Source organism: Oncorhynchus keta, chromosome 20 (assembly GCF_023373465.1).
Source record: "Oncorhynchus keta strain PuntledgeMale-10-30-2019 chromosome 20, Oket_V2, whole genome shotgun sequence".
Taxonomy (NCBI): Eukaryota; Metazoa; Chordata; class Actinopteri; order Salmoniformes; family Salmonidae; genus Oncorhynchus; species Oncorhynchus keta.
Window position 1 is genome coordinate 9,811,765 of NC_068440.1, and position 21,282 is coordinate 9,833,046.

The 21,282-nt window shown below is 42.6% G+C and overlaps 1 protein-coding gene across 1 annotated transcript in view; it reads right to left on the reverse strand.

Annotated features, from left to right (window-relative positions):
* The window catches only part of LOC118399347 (collagen alpha-1(XIV) chain), an 83,713-nt gene that overhangs the window by 42,666 nt on the left and 19,765 nt on the right, over positions 1–21,282 (reverse strand). The window contains 14 exon segments of the mRNA XM_035795356.2: positions 928–950; positions 953–1,069; positions 2,323–2,391; positions 3,562–3,694; positions 4,336–4,475; positions 4,849–4,975; positions 5,273–5,412; positions 8,056–8,185; positions 9,064–9,209; positions 10,595–10,882; positions 11,811–11,972; positions 12,280–12,444; positions 12,737–12,856; positions 13,147–13,299. Coding sequence (XP_035651249.2) covers positions 928–950; positions 953–1,069; positions 2,323–2,391; positions 3,562–3,694; positions 4,336–4,475; positions 4,849–4,975; positions 5,273–5,412; positions 8,056–8,185; positions 9,064–9,209; positions 10,595–10,882; positions 11,811–11,972; positions 12,280–12,444; positions 12,737–12,856; positions 13,147–13,299 — 1,913 coding nt within the window.

Here is a 21,282-nt window from a genome sequence, read left to right on the forward strand (position 1 = left end):
CTCTCTCTCTCTCTCTCTCTCTCTCTCTCATCCACTCTCCATTCCTCCTCTCATTCCTGTTTGCATTCCGAGCGTGTGCGGTCTAGCCTTGACTCCGTCCCAAAAAGTTTCGCAGCCATGACAAGCGGCGAGCGGCGAGCTTGACAAATCAATTTCAGGCAAACGTGATGAAAATAGTAGTTAGCTTTTTCGAAGGGGGGGACCGCAGGACGGAGTGCGACCCGAATGGCCGAGTCCCAATGCCACCGCAGTTGCCAAATTAGATTATTTTTATTATGCGGGCGCTCCCTCATAAACTATTTATAATTTGGGCAGTTCAATCTAGTTTGGAATTAAGTATCTGTGAAGAATGCAAACTATCAATCGCATTTACTTTGCTACAGAGTAGAGCTGTGGGTTCCACTCTACTGCTTCTATTGCTGGGCTGGCCTTTAGTGAACTGTGATTGGATAGGAGTTGTTCAGGCTATGTGGTGCTGGAAGTTGCCGGTGATTTGAGAAACCAAATGCAAGGCTTCAGCGACTTTTCAGAGTTTTCCTGTACTATAGCATTGGACTAGGAATGAATTGTTGTTTTGTCATTGAAATCCTATTTGAAGACACGATTTCATTGTATTGTTTTCCATTATTATCTTTCAATGAGGCTGTAACATTGGCTTGGGACACCGCATCACAAAATCAGCAAGGTTCATCCAACAGATAAGTAATACTTATCGACTACATTCTCACCGGATTTCAACATTCTGATATCAATAGATAAGGAATCTGATTAAACACTATATCACTAGGCATCTGGCAAAAACACTTAAAGACTACCATACAACCCCAATCTCTAGGAAGTGTTTATGGAAGTGTTTGTGTTTGTGTGTGTGTGTGTGGGGTGGGGGGGTACTAACAGACAACAAAGTCTCCTCTGTTTGCATCTTACCGTCTCCTCGGCACGATCGCCCTGGCGGTGACATAGGCGACGCGGTACTGACGCACATTGCGGTCCTGCAGCTCCCAGGACACCTCCATGCTGAAGGTGGTGTGATCACTAAGCAGGAGGTTCCTCGCACCCAGATGCACAACTGGGAGAGGGAGGGAGAGAGGGAGATGGATAGAGGGAAGGCGGCATGGAGGAAAGGAGGGAGCGAGGGTACAGGAGGTTGGAGGAAGGTAGAAAAAGAGGGTAGTGAGGGTGGAGGGAGGGGGAAAAAGGGAAGCGAGGATGAGTTGAGAAAGGGAGGTGGAGATAATGGAGATAGAATAGAGACACCAGGTGGCTTTACTATGCAGACTGTGTGGTTGCATGCATACATTTGAATAAACACAATATTAATAGACTAATGATGCAACAGTGCAGAAAGAGAGGGCACACAAACACAGGGATCCTGATGAGATCATAGCTACATACAGGATGAAGAGTTTCAATCCAAAACTCTACATATCCATTTTCACAAATGTTGGTAAAGTTGCTTTTATTGTTTAAATAAATTATTAAAGAGATTGGTGTATTTTTTCCCTATCTAATCATGGCATGGGGTTGTTCAATGACAGATGTGTTTAAAATCTATTACTTCATGGTTTAATTTCAGATACAAATAATCATGTTTTTTTTAAATGCTATATTTCCGCCTCACTCTCAGAGAAATAATTAGCACTGCTATGTTTTACACAGTCAAATAACTACATTTGTCATAAAAAACTGTACAAATGATACATTCGTTACACCAACATATATATATTATATAATATTATTACATAATATATATCATATATATATTTTTTTTTAAATAAAATATATTCAGTAATATGAGATCTGTATGTAAAACATTTACATTTGACATTTTAGTCAGTTATCAAATGCTCTTATCCAGTGTGACTTACAGTAAGTGCATTTGTCTTAAGATAGTTAGGTGAGACAACCACATATCACAGTCAAATATACAGGATCCGTACGTTCCATACCAGCCTATCAATGGATGTACAGCGTCTTGCAAAACAATACTTTCTCAAATCTATGAATAAAAAAATCAGAGAAAATGTATATTTTACCGACACATGAAGGTACCCATAAGCAATCATTTGTGTTTCAATCAAAACACAAATGAAGATTTTTGCATTTTGGAAGTAAACTCTTTGCATTGATGATGGATGAGGTGAATTGCAATTTCAAACCAAGTGAAAAGCACTATATAAATGCAATCCATTATCACTATTATACATTACTATCACTATTATAAACAACAGGACAAGTTGAGGAAATTACTATTAAAAGCTCTCACAAAATTACCTTTATAAAAATCGATACAGTACATGACCGAAAAAATATCTAGTTTACCTGCTGTGGTGGTAGCTCGTGTGGTAGTTGTGGTTGTAGTAGCTTTTGTGGTAGTCGTTGTTCTTGCCACTGAAAAACAGATACATTGGTCGGGTCAATCAATAAATCAATCAATTAATGAATACATTTTGATTTGTATAGTGAGCATTTCAGAAGAAGAATTAGAGGAGATATACACTATATATACAAAAGTATGTGAACACCCCTTCAAATGAGTGGATTTGGCTATTTCATCCACATCTGTTGCTGACAGGTGTATAAAATTACACAGCCGTACAATCTCCATAGACAAACATTGGCAGTAGAATAGCCTTACTGAAGAGCTCAGTGACTTTGAACATGGCACCGTCATAGGATGCTACCTTTCCAACAAGTCAGTTCTTCAAATTGTTGCCCTGCTAGAGCTGCCCCAGTCAACTGTAAGTGCTGTTATTGTGAAGTGGAAACATCTAGAAGCAACAACTGTGAAGTGGTAGGCCACACAAGCTCACAGAAGTGCATTGCAAAAATTGTCTGTCCTCGGTTGCAACACTCACTACCGAGTTCCAAACTGCCTCTGGAAGCAACGTCAGCACAAGAAGTCTTCGTTGGGAGCTTCGTGAAATGGGTTTCAATGACCTTCTTGACGATTCTGTACCTAAAACTTTGTGGCAATAGTTTGGGGAAGGCCCTTTCCTGTTTCAGCATGACAATGCTCCCCGAACTTGACTGGCCTGCACAGAGCCCTGACCTCAACCCCATCGAACACCTTTGGGATTAATTGGAACGCCGAATGCGAGCCAGGCCTAATCGCCTAACATCAGTGCCCGACCTCAATAATGCTCTTGTCGCTGAATGGAAGCAAGTCCCCGCAGCAATGTTCCAACATCTAGTGGAAAGCCTTCCCAGAAGAGTAGAGGCTGTTATAGCAGCAAAGGGGGGGGGGCCTACTCCATATTAATGCCCATGATATTGGAATGAGATGTTTGACGAGCAGGTGTCCATATACTTTTGGTCATGTAGTGTAGTTTTGACTTTAATGTCAATGTTTCAGCACAAAGGTGTTTCTCAAGACCAGTCCCAATGAACAATGCCCTGTAGCAAACATACAACACATGGGTAAAAAAGCTGTGTTGTGGACAAGCACGATTTTAACAAAGAGTAAGCAGTAGCACAGTGGCAACATTAAATCAATACAATAAACAATATAATCCCCAATGTTTAATTAACCCTGATTGGAGTGGAGTTTCCCTTAATTACCTGTTGACTCTGTGAGGGTCACGGCGTCGCTTTCCTCCTCGTTTCTAAAGACAGCAATCAGAGAGACTTCGTACTCAGTGATGGGCCTCAGTCCAGTCAGCAGGTGGCTGTTCCTGTTACCATTCACTAGCATCTAGAGAGGGGGAGGGATGGAGGGAAGGGGGGGATGTAGTGAGAAGTTGCTTCAAAAATGTCAGATATTTCTGCTGCTACCGAATGGGCTGGAATTCTACAGTCATCAAAAGGGCTTGAAAATAGCACTGTAGCCCATTCCTACGGTCAATGACCAAAAGCGCCATCTGTGGCCACATGGGTGGAATGTTATTAATCGTTTTCATAATTTCAAAGTTAATAAAGATAATTTTTTTATAATCTATATCTGACATGGTGGAGGTATCTTCTTTTTGTAAGCCCGTAACCATGTGTGTGAGGTGTTTGAACGCTCAGGGGTGTGATAGAAAGTATGCCGAGCAGGTTCCCAATAAGAAGCAGCTGTCTATCGTTGTCTCTGATTTGGAACCATACTTAGGTAGCCTGTTCCCACCTGTGTTGTGGGTAGTTGTTTTCTGTTTAGTGTGTTTTGCACCTGACGGAGCTTTTTCGGTTGTTCTCGTTTGTTACTTTGTATTCAGTTCTATTTAATAAATATGAACACGTACCACGCTGCATCTTGGTCCTCGTCTTCTTCCACCAACGGCCGTTACACAAATAGACAGAAACACAGACAGAGAACTATCCATCCATTCAACTAACCAACAGCCATCAGACACAGACCTCTTTAGTGTCTCCTCCTCTGGTTGGGGTCCAGGTGAGTCTGTAGAGGACCACGTCTTGGGCTGAGTGTTCCCAGGTGACCCTGAAGCTCTCTGTGGAGACTTCACTGGTCTTTAGGTTCAGAGGCTCTGGGACTGTCTCTGGATTACACACAAAGGGTAAAGATGCCTCAAAATAATGGAAGGAGAGCTCCACTTCACTTTGCATATGAGTGGTCAAATTCACGGTCTGAACTCACTTTTAGATACACTTTATCACATGTAAGAAACTGTTACATCAGTGTTTCATTTTCAAATACAGTTGGATAATTTGTTAGCACTTTCCATATAAATAGAATGCCCACCCATCACGAAACGTTGAATTGAATGGGAATGTCCGTTCCCAATAATTATATTTCCATGGCACTTTCTACAAGCCACAGCATTTAAAGCCTTTTTTTGTGTATTATAAAGGCTGTTGTTGAAAGCCAAGAGCTGCCAATAGCATTGCTTATATGGGTAGAGACAGTCTTACTAGTGGTGAAGCTGTCTGTAAGGGGCTCTGCCTGGCCCTCGTCATAGATAGCAAAGATGGCCACCGTGTACTCTGTCAATGACGTCAGGTTCCTTAGCAACAGGGTGGTGATGCGGCCAACATCCATCTATAGCCACGGAAGAGAGAGGTCAGGGTTAACGGTCAATGTGAGTCCCTCTATGTGACAATAAAACAGTATATATATTTTATTGAACTTATCTTAGAAATTTGGTATCCATTCCAGTGATGCCTACTTTTCTATAAATCAGTCAGCACCAGATTATATATCACAGTCTATCAGGTTTACATGTTTGCAAGAAAAGTTATTTCTTTAGGGGGAAAGTCCTCAACATTAACATTAACACGATCTATTCATGGGTTTAAAGTCATGCTACGTTATTGGCCAAGTGCCATGAGCTCTCACCTCATTGGTCTGCACTCCGTTTGTCTTGACGTACATGATGCGGTAGCCGTTGGCCTTCTTGGACGTCGCCTCCCAGGTGAGCCTGGCCGAGCTGTGGTCGACGTCGGAGAAGCGCAGGTTCCGCGCCGGGGTCAGGGGTACTGGGAGATGAGGAGGGGTAGAGAACAGGAACACGGGTCAACCCTAATATAGTTGTAATTAAACACAATAACCTGAGTCACCCTCCTGCAGGTGCATGACGCGAGTGACGCTTTTTGATTGAGAGTTCCTCTCCGAGGAAAATAAAAGGGCAGGAGAATGGCCTTTTGCGGACAAAGTACATTCTCTGGCAGAGTTAGAATTTAACAAGGACCTTTAGGTAGGGCTAGAAGTCCTGCTTAAAATTACTCCTGTTCTTTCTTGCTGCGGATCATTCTCTTCAATTTAAATGAGGGTCAGCGTTTAGCTTTAGACGCAGGGAGCATGAAAAGGATGCAGTGAAGGTGGACTGGGTTCATGAGGGAATTGTACATTTTTAAAAAGTTGGAGAGGAGGGTATTAAAGTTTGGCAAGGATCTATTCCTACTATACTTCAATGCTGTCATTTATTAAATGTGATAGATCACTCCAAAACGTCTGTTTGTCTAATGTTTACAGATGTCCTAAGTGGTCTAATGTTGAGATGAGTTGAGAACACACAATCTGTTATTTAGATCATGTTACATACCTCCATTCCAAATGAACTGGACATACTAGCAGCATTTGTAGACAGTGTTTATCTTTCCCATTCTTTAGGGGTGGAGATAAATAGGCTGGATCTACACCACATCCAAAAAAGTTTAATTCAGGAGTGAACTGTTCCTCTTTAAGGCACTGTCCTGTTCCCTTAAAACAGACAGAACGTCTAAGGACAACTACTTTCTGAACTGTTTTCAAGCCTCTGTATATCTACAACACATGTCGTGACACCGCCCTTAGAAGCGCTCAAAGAAGGACAATAACACATTAACTAGCAAGGTGGTGACTGACAGTTGGTCAACGTCAACACTAAATTGATGCAACCGTAATAGCTCTGAAACACAAAATTAGCACAAACACCATTTTGTCAGCCTGTTTGTTACATCTTGCTCTAAAGCTTGCCAGGGCTTGACATCAAGATGCAGGCAGAAGTATGCAAATTCACTAGGCCTGATGGCTGACAAAACATCTAAATACCTACAGTAAGTTAAAAAAAAATATATAATTTTTTTTTAAAGTATGGACACACTTTCTCATTCCAGGGTTTTAAATTATTTAAAAATATATATACATTGTAGAATAGTGAAAACATCAAATCTATGAAATAACACACATGGAATTGTGTAGTAACCAAAAAAGTGTTATATTTGAGATTCTTCAAAGTAGCCACCCTTTGCCTTGATGACAGCTTTGCACACTCTTGGCATTCTCTCAACCAGCTTCATCTGGAATGCTTTTCCAACAGTCTTGAAGTAGTTGCCACATACGCCGAGCACTTTTTGGCTGCTTTTCCTTCACTCTGCGGTCCAACTCATCCCAAACCATCTCAATTAGGTTGAGGTTGGGTGATTGTGGAGGACAGGTCATCTCATGCAGCACTCCATCACTCTCCTTCTTGGTGAAATAGCCCTTACACAGCCTGGAGGTGTATTGGGCCATTGTCCTGTTGAAAATCAAATGACAGTCCCACTAAAACCAAACCAGATGGGATGGCGTATGGCTGCAGAAAGCTGTGGTAAACATGTTGGTTAAGTGTGCCTTGAATTCTAAATAAATCACCAACAGCGTCACCAGCAAAGCACCCCCACACCATCACCCGTCCTCCTCCATGCTTCACGGTGGGAACTACACAAGCAGAGATCATCCGTTCACCTACTCTTACATTTGGACTCATCAGACCAAAGGACAGATTTCCACTAGTCTAATGTCCATTGCTCATGTTTCTTGGCCCAAGCAAGTCTCTTCTTCTTATTGGTGTCCTTTAGTAATGATTTCTTTGCAGAAATTCGACCTGAAGGCCTGATTCACACAGTCTACTCTGAACAATCGATGTTGAGATATGTCTGTTACTTGAACTCTGTGAAGCATTTATTTGGACTGCAATTTCTTATACACTGCAGCAGAGGTAACTCTGGGTCTTCCATTCCTGTGGCGGTCCTCATGAGAGCCAGTTTCATCATAGCGCTTGATGGTTTTTGCGACTGCAGTTGAAGAAACTTTCAAAGTTCTTGAAATGTTCCGGATTGACTGACCTTCATTTCTTAACGTAATGATGGACTGTCTTTTCTCTTTGCTTATTTGAGCTGTTCTTCCCATAATATGGACCACATAGGGCTATCTTCTGTATACCACCCCTACCTTGTCAAAACACAACTGACTGGCTTAAACGCATTAAGGAAAGAAAGTTCACATATTCATTTTTAATACATTCCAGGTGACTACCTCATGAAGCTTGTTGAGAGAATGCCAAGAGTGTGCAAAGCTGTCATCAAGCCAAAGGTTGGCTATTTGAAGAATCTCAAATATAAAATATATTTTGATTTGTTTAACACTTTTTTGGTTACTATGTGATTCCATATGTGTTATTTCATAGTTGTGATTCATTGTATTTCATCTTCACTACTAGCCTACAATGTAGAAAATAGTACAAATAAAGAAAACCACTGGAATGAGTATGTGTGTCCAAACTTTTGACTGGTACTGTATATGTGTGTTTGCTTATTCATAATGTATATGAATCTGTGTGTACACGTGCATGCGTACGAGTGTATGAGGTGGTTACTCACGCGTGGTCTCCTGACTGGTCATAGGGTCACTGGCCTCCTCTCCGTACATGGCGTACACGGTCACTGTGTACTCTGTGTCTGGAGTCAGGTTCTCCAGTTCCACTTCGTTCACAGTCTCAGCCACTTTCACCTGCACAAACAGTCATCAGAGACCTTAAGACAGGGTGACAGACAGGTACGCAGAGAGGTTGGCAAGGAGCAAGATATATACAGGGGGTTGATAGAGACAGAATATCAACCATCAAACAGACAAGGGCAAGGCAGTCACACCGCCAGATAAAGTGTCAGCCAGCCAGCCAGCCAGACGTGATACACGAGGGTGTGAAAAAAAAGTGCCTTTTCCTGCATTTTACAGAATGAACCATATTACCCCAAGATTGCATTTGTTGTAGGCTATTCTATATAGAGGCTGCAGATTGTAACTAAACAACCCAGATATGCACGTCAAACCTGTCTGGATCAATCGACAACAGTCGATGTAACATTTAGCACAAAAACTTCAAGCATCACTTTGAGAAAAAGAGAAAAAATCCCTGGAAGCCATGTTGTGCCCCAACAGGCTGAGCAAGTGAAACTGTGAACCTGAACTGATTACTGTGCCTGGAGGGAGTGTTCTTTTTTAATGAGCACTAACAGGATGGGTGGAATTTGAGCGGTAGAGGACTTTGCCCTCATTTTCTCTCTCCCTCTCCCCCTTTCACTGTACTAGTTACAATGTATTCTAAACATTTCCTTGCTTTGAGTCTAAATTCCCTCCCTTGCTCACTTGCTTCTTTATTTTCCTCTGTATTTAAATTTAGCCACTCCATTTCTTAAATCCTCTTCTCTCTCTTTCCCTCCATCTGTGCTTTGGATTATACTTCTTCTTTCCTTTTCTTTCTGACAGTCTTTTCCCCTTCTCTATTTTCCTCTTCTTTATTTTACCATCTCATTCCTCTTCTCTCTCATTCCTCTCATCCTCCTTTCTCTATCCTCTCCGTCCTCCCTTTGCTCTCTTTTTTCTCTCACCTCCTTCTCGTCGGCGGCGTCTCCCTCGGTCAGTGGAGCATAGAGGATCATGTAGCCAGAAGCCCCCTCTGCGACCCTCCAGCGGGCTCTCATGCTATTGTGGGTGATGTCAAACAGCTCCAGGTTGTTCACCATGGGTAGGGCCACTGTAACACACAAGGGTTATACAGGGGTCACGCCATAGAATTACTACAACAGCCAACAACATCCAAGTCAACATTCAGGATTACAATTCTATATTAGTCATATTGAGTGTACCAATGAGGGTGCAGTCAAATTGGTCAGAGGGGCTTTCTCCGTTCTAGTCATTTTATTTATTTGGGTCACACACAGCTCACACAGGGTTGAGACAAGGTCCTGACTTAGACCAGTAGACCAGGTTTAGCAAGGGGCTTTGTTAAACACAGGTGCAGACTAAGAGTGAAATGATTACCTACTGCATTGCAGGTTTTTGCTCCAGCCCTGCTCTGTCTAAGACAGCTGATTGTACTCTAATTAAGGTCCTGATGTGCAGCTGATCAGGGGTTAGCAGTAGGAAGTGGGTTAGGACACAGTTACACTATCAGTCCATTTCACTAGTAGTCCATTATTCATATCCCAGCAGCAGCAGGGCCAGGTGCTCAGAGTGCCAGTAGGGAGTGATTGCTCACAGGTGGGATAGATTACCTAGCTGAGAAGCTGATTGGAAGTAGCCTCCTGACCCGGCAGGGTTTTCACATTTGTGTCTGAATCCTTTTTCCTTAGGTTGGCATGCCTTTTTGTTTTTCCTTTTGTAGACTATTATCTTTGCCCCCATTTGAACCTAATAACTTGCTTGTGCTGGCCGACTACGGAGTCCCAACTGAGCTCACCCTGGACCTTGGTGAGTAGGCTATACTGTCTCCACTAGGGACAAAGACATACAACACAATGCTCGCTTACCTCAAGGTTACAGACTCGTTAGCATGTCCTAGCTTCCCTTGATTGAGTTTATATACATTCTTAGAAAAAAAGGTGCTATCTAGAACCTAAAGTGGTTCATCAGCAATCCCCATAGGAGAACCCTTTGAAAAATATTTTTGGGGTTCCAGGTATAACCCTTTTGGGTTCCACGAAGAACCCTTTTCAGTTTCGTAACATACTAAGAGGAAAAGCAAAGATAAAATTGTAAACAATTTGGCATAATTCACAATTCACACAGCAAAGCAATCTCCATTCCTGTTAACCTGTTTGACCAAGAGTGGCCATAGCCCCTCCCTTAACCTGTCTATAGAAATACATAAATGGTGGGCCTAAACGCAATACGGGCTACTTAAGCGCCAAAAAGTGAGAGCCTTTACAGATTTACTGGATGTCGTAAATTGTCTTACTTCCTCCTCCATCTGTATGTCAGTCTTGACAGCGGTAGGTTACTCACCATCCCCATTAACTTTGAGACAAGGTCAATTGTGTACTTAGTATTCACAGATATCCATGGGGGGATTTCATTGCCATTCATCAACTTCTAGCCACCACTAAATTAGATGAGATTCAGTTTTGTAACTAGACTTACATGTGGTAGTGCTGCCTCGGAGGGCCTCGCTAGCTGAGCTGGCGTAGATGGCGAACACAGCCACCTGGTACTCAGTCAGGGAGAGGAGGTAGTTGAGCACTACCGTGTCCACTGTGCCCTGCACCACCTTCTCCTCGGGCTGGCCCCCACTGGCAGGGTAGAACACCACCCGGTACTTCTCCACCGTGCCAGGGGCGTGGGTCCACGACACCCGGAAACTCCTGGCCGTCACTTCCGAGGTCACCAGGTCTCTGGGAGCGGCCATGGTGACTTCTGGGCCTGTGTCGCCTGAGAGATTGTAGAGTGGGAGAAGAATTAGAGAAAGGAAGGGAGGATGTAGAATGGCAGAGGAAATAGAAAGGGTTAAAAGATTTAGCGTGGCAGAGGAAATAGAAAGGTTTAGAAGATGTAGGGTGGCAGAGGAAATAGAAAGGGTTAAAAGAGGTAGGGTGGCGGAGGAAATAGAAAGGGTTAAAAGATGTAGGGTGGCGGAGGAAATAGAAAGGGTTAGAAGATGTAGGGCGGCAGAGGAAATAGAAAGGGTTAAAAGATGTAGGGCGGCGGAGGAAATAGAAAGGGTTAAAAGATGTAGGGTGGCGGAGGAAATAGAAAGGGTTAAAAGATTTAGGGTGGCGGAGGAAATAGAAAGAGTTAAAAGATGTAGGGTGGCGGAGGAAATAGAAAGGGTTAAAAGATGTAGGGTGGCGGAGGAAATAGAAAGGGTTAAAAGATGTAGGGTGGCGGAGGAAATAGAAAGGGTTAGAAGATGTAGGGCGGCAGAGGAAATAGAAAGGGTTAGAAGATGTAGAGCGGCAGAGGAAATAGAAAGGGTTAGAAGATGTAGGGCGGCAGAGGAAATAGAAAGGGTTAGGGTTAGAGGAAATAGAAAGGGTTAGAAGATGTAGGGCGGATCTGTCCAAAATCACTGAAGTGTCACTATTTAAACAATGTCTGCTTGTACAAAGGTATACAATGTGACTAAATGTCTATATAATCCCAGGTATTGGAAGCTATTTGTTTTTTTACAAATAACCGTTCAAATACTCAAATAAAAGTATTGTACTTGTTTTGGGCTGTGTAGTTGAAAATACAAAAATACACAGAAAACAATTTTAAATACCAGATACTCAAATACACATGTATTTGAACCTAGGTCTGGATGTGACATTCTCAATTCTCTTTTCTGAATCTACTACTCTACTTGAATCTGGCTCACCTTTGATGGCCTTGTCAAGCTGTTCGACCCGGTCGCAGACGGTCCTGGTCAGACCCTCCACGATGGAGCTCATGACACTGAAGTCAGCCACGTTGTAGACGTGCGTCTCCTCTGGAGGAGAGCCAATGGCCTTCAGCTCTTTCTCATCGGCATTCTTCACACCTTTATAGAGGGGGAGAGAGAGTGAGAGAGGGAGAGAAAGAGAGATGTTTCCCATGCCAATAAAGCCCTTTGAATTGAGAGAGAGAGATTAGTAGATTGAGTCATCTCTAGATTACATATCACTCCACTGGGCAGCTGTCAGAACAGGTGGCTTCACATTCAAACCAGATTTCCCAAATACTGTATAAATGTGAAAGGTGAAAGAATGCCCTCCATCCGTCAAGAAAATTGCACCTGCATTCAATCTGTTTAACTACAGTAGTATATGAGCATGTAGAGAAAACTAAGATGAAGCTTTGTCTCATACCAATGGCAAACAGCTCTATTCCCGCCTCTCTCAGACTCCGTGCCGGGGGTTGGACATCGTCTTGAGACTTCCCATCTGTGATCAGGATTCCAATTTTGGGAACTCCGGCCCTGGATCCGGACTCTGGTTTGTAACTGTTCTCAAGGATGTACGTCAATGCAAGACCTACAGTAGAGAAGATCAGCATACTGTCTAACTCTTGCATACACAGGGGTTCTTGAGGACTGTCACATACAGTATTAGCGTCTTTGTTGGGTTAATGGGTTCCCTGGCTAAATCTCTAAGATATGGTCAAAATGTAATGGAAAACAGATTGTCAATCAGGTTATCTGGACATGTAATAAAATGTGGTAGAATAACATCATGAGTGTAATTTGCTGCCGGGTGGGTAATGTGTATTATGTGGAGTTCAGTAGTATTACAGAGTACAGAGGAAGAAAGGATTCCTTTCCAGTACCCGTCAGTGTATTCCCTCCTTTGTAAGGAAGGTTCTTCACAGCGTCGATGACTGCTTCTTTGGTGGTGAAAGTGTTCAGGTGCCACTCAATCCTGGGATCACCACTATACTGGGCCAGACCTGTGCAAAGGGAATCAACACTCAGGGTAGCTTCTCTCAACGCACAAACACACGCTGTTACTGTACTGACGAGCATCTAATCATTTATTACCCAGATGAAATGCAGCAGCACAACGACACAGAAACTACAGTACCCGTGACTTGAGTGGGTGGGATAGAAAGGCTAATCATCTAATCATGAGCTCTTTAGCAACGCTGCTTTCTCATGCTTATAATTATAATGATGATGACAATGATAGGGAAACAACGTCACCAATGATGATGATAAAGAAACCAGTAAAATGACTCGCCTATCCGTGTCTTGTCAAACTCCACATGGAAGGCGCTAACCAGATTCTCCAGGAACATGCGGACCAGACGGAAGTTTATCCGTCCGATACTCCATGATCCGTCCACCAGGATCACAATATCCGCTATGGCCGGGGTCTTACACATGAACTGCTCTGTAAGGGAAAGATACACAGACTAGATTATGTTTAAACCAACATACTAATGACAAAGCATTCAAACAATAGCCTAGATAAAACACAAGAATATACAACATACCACTACTGAGCGTAAAGGGGAAAGTCAGGTCACTAAAGAGAGTAACTTATCAAATAATGGTAAACTGAATCAAACAATGAATAATAAATAACTGAATCAAACAACAAAAGCATTTGTAATTCTTTGAAGTGCAGCTTAGGTCCAAAGCATTTGTTTATTCAGTTTAATACATCCTCCCACGAAATTCCCTGAAGGGCAATTTAGTGTATAATTCATGCAAAAATAATGCTAGTGCTCATGAATACACCCAGTCAATGAAGAGAAAATAGGCCTTGATTAGGTGCCATTTTATTTAGACACTCTATGCTACATAGCGTTTCACATAATAACATATCTCATTATGCCTCCTCTCACAATCTGTGCCGATCTATTAAAGTAGAGAGGCCTGTCATTAGACCATAAACAGACATGATGACAGGAATGTGCTGGATATTATCCTGATCCGACACACTCAGAGTGAGTGAAAGCCATTGAGCCAGAACTCTCTCTGTGTGGATTCAGAAGGTTTCTGCAGGATATGCACAAATCTGCATTGAATACTGTATGTATCTTAGGTTCAGGAAAAAAATCAGGAAAGAAACTCTGACTTTCACAGTTCAGAAAACTGTCAGACTTTCAGAGTCTTATAGGAAATAATATACCCAGAATCAAGATTTTTTTGTTGACAGTATATTTCTCCTATGCCAATTGTTGTGTGTGAGAATTGTGAAATTGGGTGACCAGCTGTCACGCCTTGGTCATAGTATTTTGTGTTTTCTTTATTATTTGTTCAGGCCAGGGTGTGACATGGGTTTATTGTGTTGTCGTATTGGGGTTTTTGTAGGCATTGGGATTGTGGTTGATTAGGGGTGTGTCTAGCATAGGCTTGGCTGCCTGAGGCGGTTCTCAATCAGAGTCAGGTGATTCTCGTTGTCTCTGATTGGGAACCATATTTAGGTAGCCGGGGTTTCACTGTGTATTTTGTGGGTGATTGTTCCTGTCTCCGTGTTAGTGTTCACCAGACAGGCTGTATAGGTTTTCACGTTCCGTTTGTTGTTTCACGTTCCGTTTGTTGTTTATATTTAAGTTATTTAATGTATCGCGATCATTCATTAAAGAACATGAGTAACAACCACGCTGTATTTTGGTCCGACTCTCTTTCGACAAACGAACGCCGTTACACCAGCAAAGACACAGACAACTAGAATAGGGCAGCAGTTTATTGTTTAAAAGCAAAATACTGTAAAAGTAATCCAGCATTCCATCAGCCTTTATGGTGGATTACAATGATTGATTTCAGATTGTAAATTAGCTGTAGGTGGTATGTGCCACTTTTCCCATCGAGCGTTCAATGCACACAGCTGCAGTGGCACACAAATTCCGTCTGAGCTGAGAGGACCGATATCTTCTGGATGTTTTGCTCTACTTCTGGGGAGAGAGGATATACAGTATATAACATCAATGTAGAGAGCATCACTTAAACAATATTTCAATCAAAAAGGTGTGGTTGGGTTCAAATCCATGCAAAAGATAAAAACATACTGTACATTACTCTGTTGGTTGGAAAATATAGAATATATCATTCAATAACCATCTTATCCCCCAGATGTCGAACAAATACTTATCAGGCTGGAACATTTTATGCAATCTAGGGTAGAACTGCATTTTTAAGAGTTGTTTAATTTGCCATTGACAGAAACAGAGTGGTCTATCACTTCCTACAAGTCTATACCTTCCTGGAATTTCTGTTTCCAAACCAATCAATATCTCAGCATAATAGACCTTAGTAAAGGAAGTCAAACAAAAAAAGTGTTTTATGTGTGTCCACCTCATAAAATAACCTCCTGTTTCCTGAACATTTAATTGAAGGGCAGGGCACCATTTTGGAGTGAATGAAAGAGCATTGTCTGAGTGCCTTTAATAGCAGGGCAGCAAACATAGCCAGGTGGATAGATGGTGGGAAGATGGGGAGTGAGAGTAGAACAAGACATCTCTAGATGACATATCACTACACTGAGTAGGTGTCACAACAGGTGGCTTCACATTCAAACCAGTTTTCCTGAATACACTATATATAAGAAAGTATTTGGACACCCTTTCAAATTAGCGGTTTCGGCTATTTCAGCCACACCGGTTCCTGACATGTGTATAAAATCGAGCACTCAGCCATGCGATCTCCATAGACAGACAGTAGAATGGCCTTACTGAAGAGCTCAATGACTTTCAACATGGCACCATCATAGGATGCCACTTTTCCAAGAGAGGTATAGGAGGACAGAGGGCGGAGAGAGTGGTAGACACTATACAGACAGGCGGATAGGAGAAGGACACTGAAAAGCAGAGGGGATAGTAAGAATGGAGAAAGGGAGAGGGTTGAAAGAGGGAGAGAGAGATTCTTTTAGAACATAGCTATTAGTGGAGGACCTCAGGCGCTTGTGGATCTGATGGGTCACAGGGTCAACAGTCAAGGCCAAGCCGGGGTCAGGGTTAAGGCGACTGCGGTAATGCCTAGAGGGAAAGGGAGCCAAGAGTTCCCATTCCTCCATGTCAAAGCAGATCCATGCACCGCTCTCTCATCCGCATCCAGATTTATAATGTGTGCAATTTACAAACACAGAGGAGAGAAGTCACCATCGCCTCAAGATAAGGCCCCAACATTCCTCTCCAAAAACATGAAAGGGCAAAGTAGTTGTGTGCATCGGCTAGTAGCAGATTCCAAACATGTATGTCCACTAGGCAGATAACCTCAAAGGTAAGCTCATTAATCTACAGTATGAACATGGCAGGGTTAAAGTGATCGATTAGTGAAAGCTACACGTGACAAAAGTGACACGTATGCACAGTACCAGTCAAAGGTTTGGACACACTTACTCATTCCAGGAATTTTTGTAGAATAATAGTGAAGACATCAAAACTATGAAATCACACATATGGAATCATGTAGTTAACAAAAAAGTAGCTACCCTTTGCCTAGATGACAGTAGTCACCTGGAATGCATTTCAAGTAACAGGTGTGACTTGTTAAAAGTGAATTTGTGGAATTTATTTTCTTCTTAATGCTTTTGAGCCAATCAGTTGTGTTGTGACAAGATAGGGGTGGTATACAGAAGATAGCCCTATTTGGTAAAAGACCAAGTCCATATTATGGCAAGAACAGCTCAAATAAGCAAAGAGAAATTACAGTCCATCATTACTTTAAGACATGAAGGTCAGTCAATCTGGAAAATTTCAAGAACTTTGGAAGTTTCTTCTTCAAGTGCAGTCACAAAAACCATCAAGCGCTATGATGAAACTGGCTCTCATGTAGCCCAAATAAATGCTTCACAGATGCTTCACAAATGAATGCTTCACAAGTAACAGATACATCTCAACATCAACTGTTCAGAAGAGACTGCGTGAATCAGGCCTTCATGGTCGAATTGCTGCAAAGAAACCCCTACTAAAGGACACCAATAAGAGGAAGAGACTTGCTTGGGCCAAGAAACATGAGCAATGGACATTAGACTGGTAGAAATATGTCCTTTTGTCTGAGTCTAAATTAGCTATTTTTGGTTCCAATCTCTGTGGCTTTGTGAGATGCAGAGTAGGTGAACGGATGATCTCCGCATGTGTGGTTCCCACCGTGAAGCATGGAGGAGGAGGTGTGATGGTGTGGGGTGCTTTGCTGGTGACACTGTCTGTAATTTATTTAGAATTCAAGGCACACTTAACCAATATGGCTACCACAGCATTCTGAAGCGATACGCCATCACATCTGGTTTGCGCTTAGTGGGACTATCATTTGTTTTTCAACAGGACAATGACCCAACACACCTCCAGGCTGTGTAAGGGCTATTTGACCAAGAAGGAGAGTGATGGAGTGCCGCATCAGATGACCTGACCTCCACAATCAACAGACCTCCTCCCAATTGAGATGGGTTGGGATGAGTTGTTGCGCAGAGTGAAGAAAAAGCAGCCAACAAGTGCTCAGCATACGTGGGAACTCCTTCAAGACTGTTGAAAAAGCATCCCTCGTGAAGCTGCTTGAGAGAATGCCAAGAGTGTGCAAAGCTGTCATCAAGACAAAGGGTGGCAACTTTGAAGAATCTCAAATATAAAATATATTCTGGATTTGTTTAACACTTTTTTTTGGTTACTATACGATTCCATATGTGCTATTTCAGTTTTGATGTCTTCACTATTATTCTACAATGTTGAAAATAGGGAGTCCCATAGGGCAGCGCACAATTGGCCCAGCTTCGTCCGCGTTTGGCAGGGGTAGGCCGTCACTGTAAATAAGAATTTGTTCTTAACTGACTTGCCTAGTTAAATAAAGGTTCAATAAAAAAATGAGTAGGTGTGTCCAAACATTTGACTGGTACTGTATATACACACACATACTCACTTATTCCTATACACTCAGTGTACAAACCATTAGGAACACCCGACCTTTCCATGACATAGCTTTCAACTGGATTCAAATGGTCAATCTATGACACCTTGTTAATTCCACTTAAATCAGAGTAGATGATGGGGAGGAGACAAGTTGAAGAAGGACTTTTAAGCCTTAAGACAATTGAATGGGTGAATGCAAGACAAAAGATTGAAGTGCCTTTGAACGGGGTATGGTAGTAGGTGCCAGACACACCTATTTGATTGTGCCAAGAACTGCAACGCTGCTGTCGACAGTTTCCCATGTGTATAAAGGATGGTCCACCAACAAAAGGACATCCAGCCAACTTGACACAACTGTGGGAAGCATTGAAGTCAACATGGGCCAGCTGTCACGATGTTGAAGGTAAGTCAGGTGCAGGAGAGCAGAGATGGGTGATAACAGGCGCACTTTGTTCATGCCCATAGGAAAACAGCGATAACGCCCAAAGTACACAAACGGTACAATAAACAAAACACACGAGTCAAACACATACCCGGCGCAAACCAGCCTGATGCGAACCACATGTAACAAACAATTCCACACACAGACATGGGGGGAACAGAGGGTAAAATACATTTAGTCAGATGAGGGAATGTGAACCAGGTGTGTGGAAAACCAAGACAAAACAAATGGAAAATAAAAAGTGGAGCGGCGATGGCTAGAAGACCGGTGACGTTGACCGCCGCCCAAACAAGGAGAGGGGCCGACTTTCGGTGGAAGTCGTGACACCAGCATCCCTGTGGAATGCTTTCGATATCCATGCCCCCAACGAATTGAGGCTGTTCTAAGGGCAAAAGTGGGTGCAACTAGATATTAGGAAGGTATTCTTCATGTTCTGGACACTCAGTGTAAATAAGCAGGTAAGAAGAATATAAAATCTGGTCACATATACCATGAATTTATGCAACTACTCCAAACAAACTAGCTCCCTCTGACAATAATATATGTGATTAGCCAGTGTTCCCTCTGACAATAATACATGTGATTAGCCAGTGGAGCTCCACACCAGCCCTCCTACCCCAGTGGCAAATCTAAGCCTAATAATCTCATAGGGTTGACGTTATTCACAGGAGCTGTCTCCGAGGAGCTCTACCATACAGTAGAATAATGAAATAATGCAGAATAAACTACACTAAACAAAAATATAAATGCAACGTTTAAAATGTAGGTCCCATGTTTCATGAGCTGAAGCAAAAGATCCCAGACATTTTCCAAAACGCACAAGAAGCTTATTTCTCTCAAATTTTGTGCACAAGTGTGTTTACATTCCTGTTAGTGAGCATTTCTCCATTGCCAAGATAATCTATCAACGTGACAGGTGTGGAATAGCAAGAAGCTGATTAAACAGCATGATCATTACACATGTGCACCTCGTGCTGGGGACAATAAAAGGCCACTCTAAAACGTGCAGTTTTACATCTCAAATTTTGAGGGAGCGTTCAATTGGCATGCTGACTGCAGGAATGTCCACCAAAGCTGTTGCCAGAGAATCAAATGTTTATTTCTCTACCATAAGCTGCGTCCGACGTCTTTTAGAGAATTTGGCAGTATGTCCAACCGGCCTGACAATCGCAGAGTACGTGTATGGCGTTGTGTGGGTGAGCGGTTTGCCGACGTCAACGTTGTGAACAGAGTACCTCATGGTGGCAGTAGGGTTATGGTATGGGCAGGCATAAGCTATGGACATCGACCACGAATTGCATTTTATTGATGGCAATTTCAATGCACAGAGATACCATGACAAGATCCTGAGTCCCATTGTCGTGCCATTCATCCGCCGCCATCACCTCATGTTTCAGCATGATAATGCACGGCCCCATGTCGCAAGGATTTGTACACAATTCCTGGAAGCTGAAAATGTCCCAGTTCTTTCAGTTCTTGGCCTGCATATTCACCAGACACGTCACCCATTGAGCATGTGTGGGATGCTCTGGAGCGACGTGTACAACAGCGTGTTCCCGTTCCCGCCAATATCCACCAACTTTGCACAGTCATTGAAGAGGAGAAGGACAACATTCTACAAGCCACAATCAACAGGCTGATCAACTCTATGTGAAGGAGATGTGTTGCGCTGCATGAGGCAAATGGTGGTCACACTAGATACTGACTGGTTTTCTGATCCACGTCCCTACCTTTCTTTTAAAGGTATCTGTGACCAACAGATGCATATCTGTATTCCCAGTCATGTGAAATACATAGATTAGGGCCTAATTAATTGATTTCAATTTACTGATTTCCTTATATGAACTGTAACTCTGTACAATCTTTGAAATTGTTGCATGTTGCATTTATATTTTTGTTCAGTACATAAGGAGGAATCTCCATGCTTTCCTCCCACAGGCATCTCACAGACTACAGTAGAACCAATAATACAAGCCTCAATATAGCAATGCTAGTTTTCTCTTAATGTTATTGTAGTATATGGAATATGTGGCTGAAATATGTAAGGGATTAGATATGAGCAGTGCCTTATTAATTGTGATCGAATGGTGTATGGTTCATCTGTACGGTTCTTACTGGTCCATTGATATCAGATTATGATTGGTCTCTGGCATTCATAATTCTCTAGGGGATCCAGGTGGATTTTTCCTCATGCATTTATCTGAAAACAACGCAGGTATAGGCTAATGTTTTTCGATGGGTAACTTGAAAAGAATCGACTTAAAATCCTCGGCCTTATGAAGGATGTTATGACAGAAGAATCTCCCTATTCTCCAATAAAATCCTAAATGTGTCTACAGAATGTATGGCCATAAGCTTATGAATCTTATGAAGATGTTTAAGCTAAGAGGCCACACGGCCCCACTCCCAGTGAGTGATGGGACTACAGCGACTGGGGCAGAGTGGAACAGGTAAAGCCTCACCTCTGGGCATTGGCTGTGTGACTGTGAGGCGATGCAGCATACGAAGAAAGGGCCGTGCTGTCAACCAAGCGAGGATGTTACTCGTTTATCTGTCAGCCCCATACGGTAGAGAACCGAACAATGAGCAGACAATGTGACAACGTTCAGACGTTGTCGTGGGAACCCGGGGGAAATTACTGTAAGTCAAACTTGTCCTGCGAATATTCAAATGCACTTCTGTCGCTAGAAACAATTAACCACAGACTGGAGGAGTTGGGTGATGTGACAGCCACACTGACTCACACAACATCATGGCAGGTGTTTGTGTGACATCTCAGAAAGTGTACACTCCCTCACTCACTCACCCAAAACCAAAACCAAAACCAATAACAACAAAGGAAACATCAACATTTTTTCATAAGAAAACTGTCATCAAAAGTTCAAGCCTCAGAGGCTAAACACGTCCACCTAATGAATGATGCTGGTCAACAGAGGCCCATTCCCTCGGGCAATATGGACGTGATCACGTGGCATCTTTTCTCTGGATGGGGTTGACTAGGTGACTTTAAAACGTGTGCCAGCCTAACTGCCTGAGAGCATCCGTCACCTGTCACATTCCTAACCCTTCTATTTCTACTTGGAAC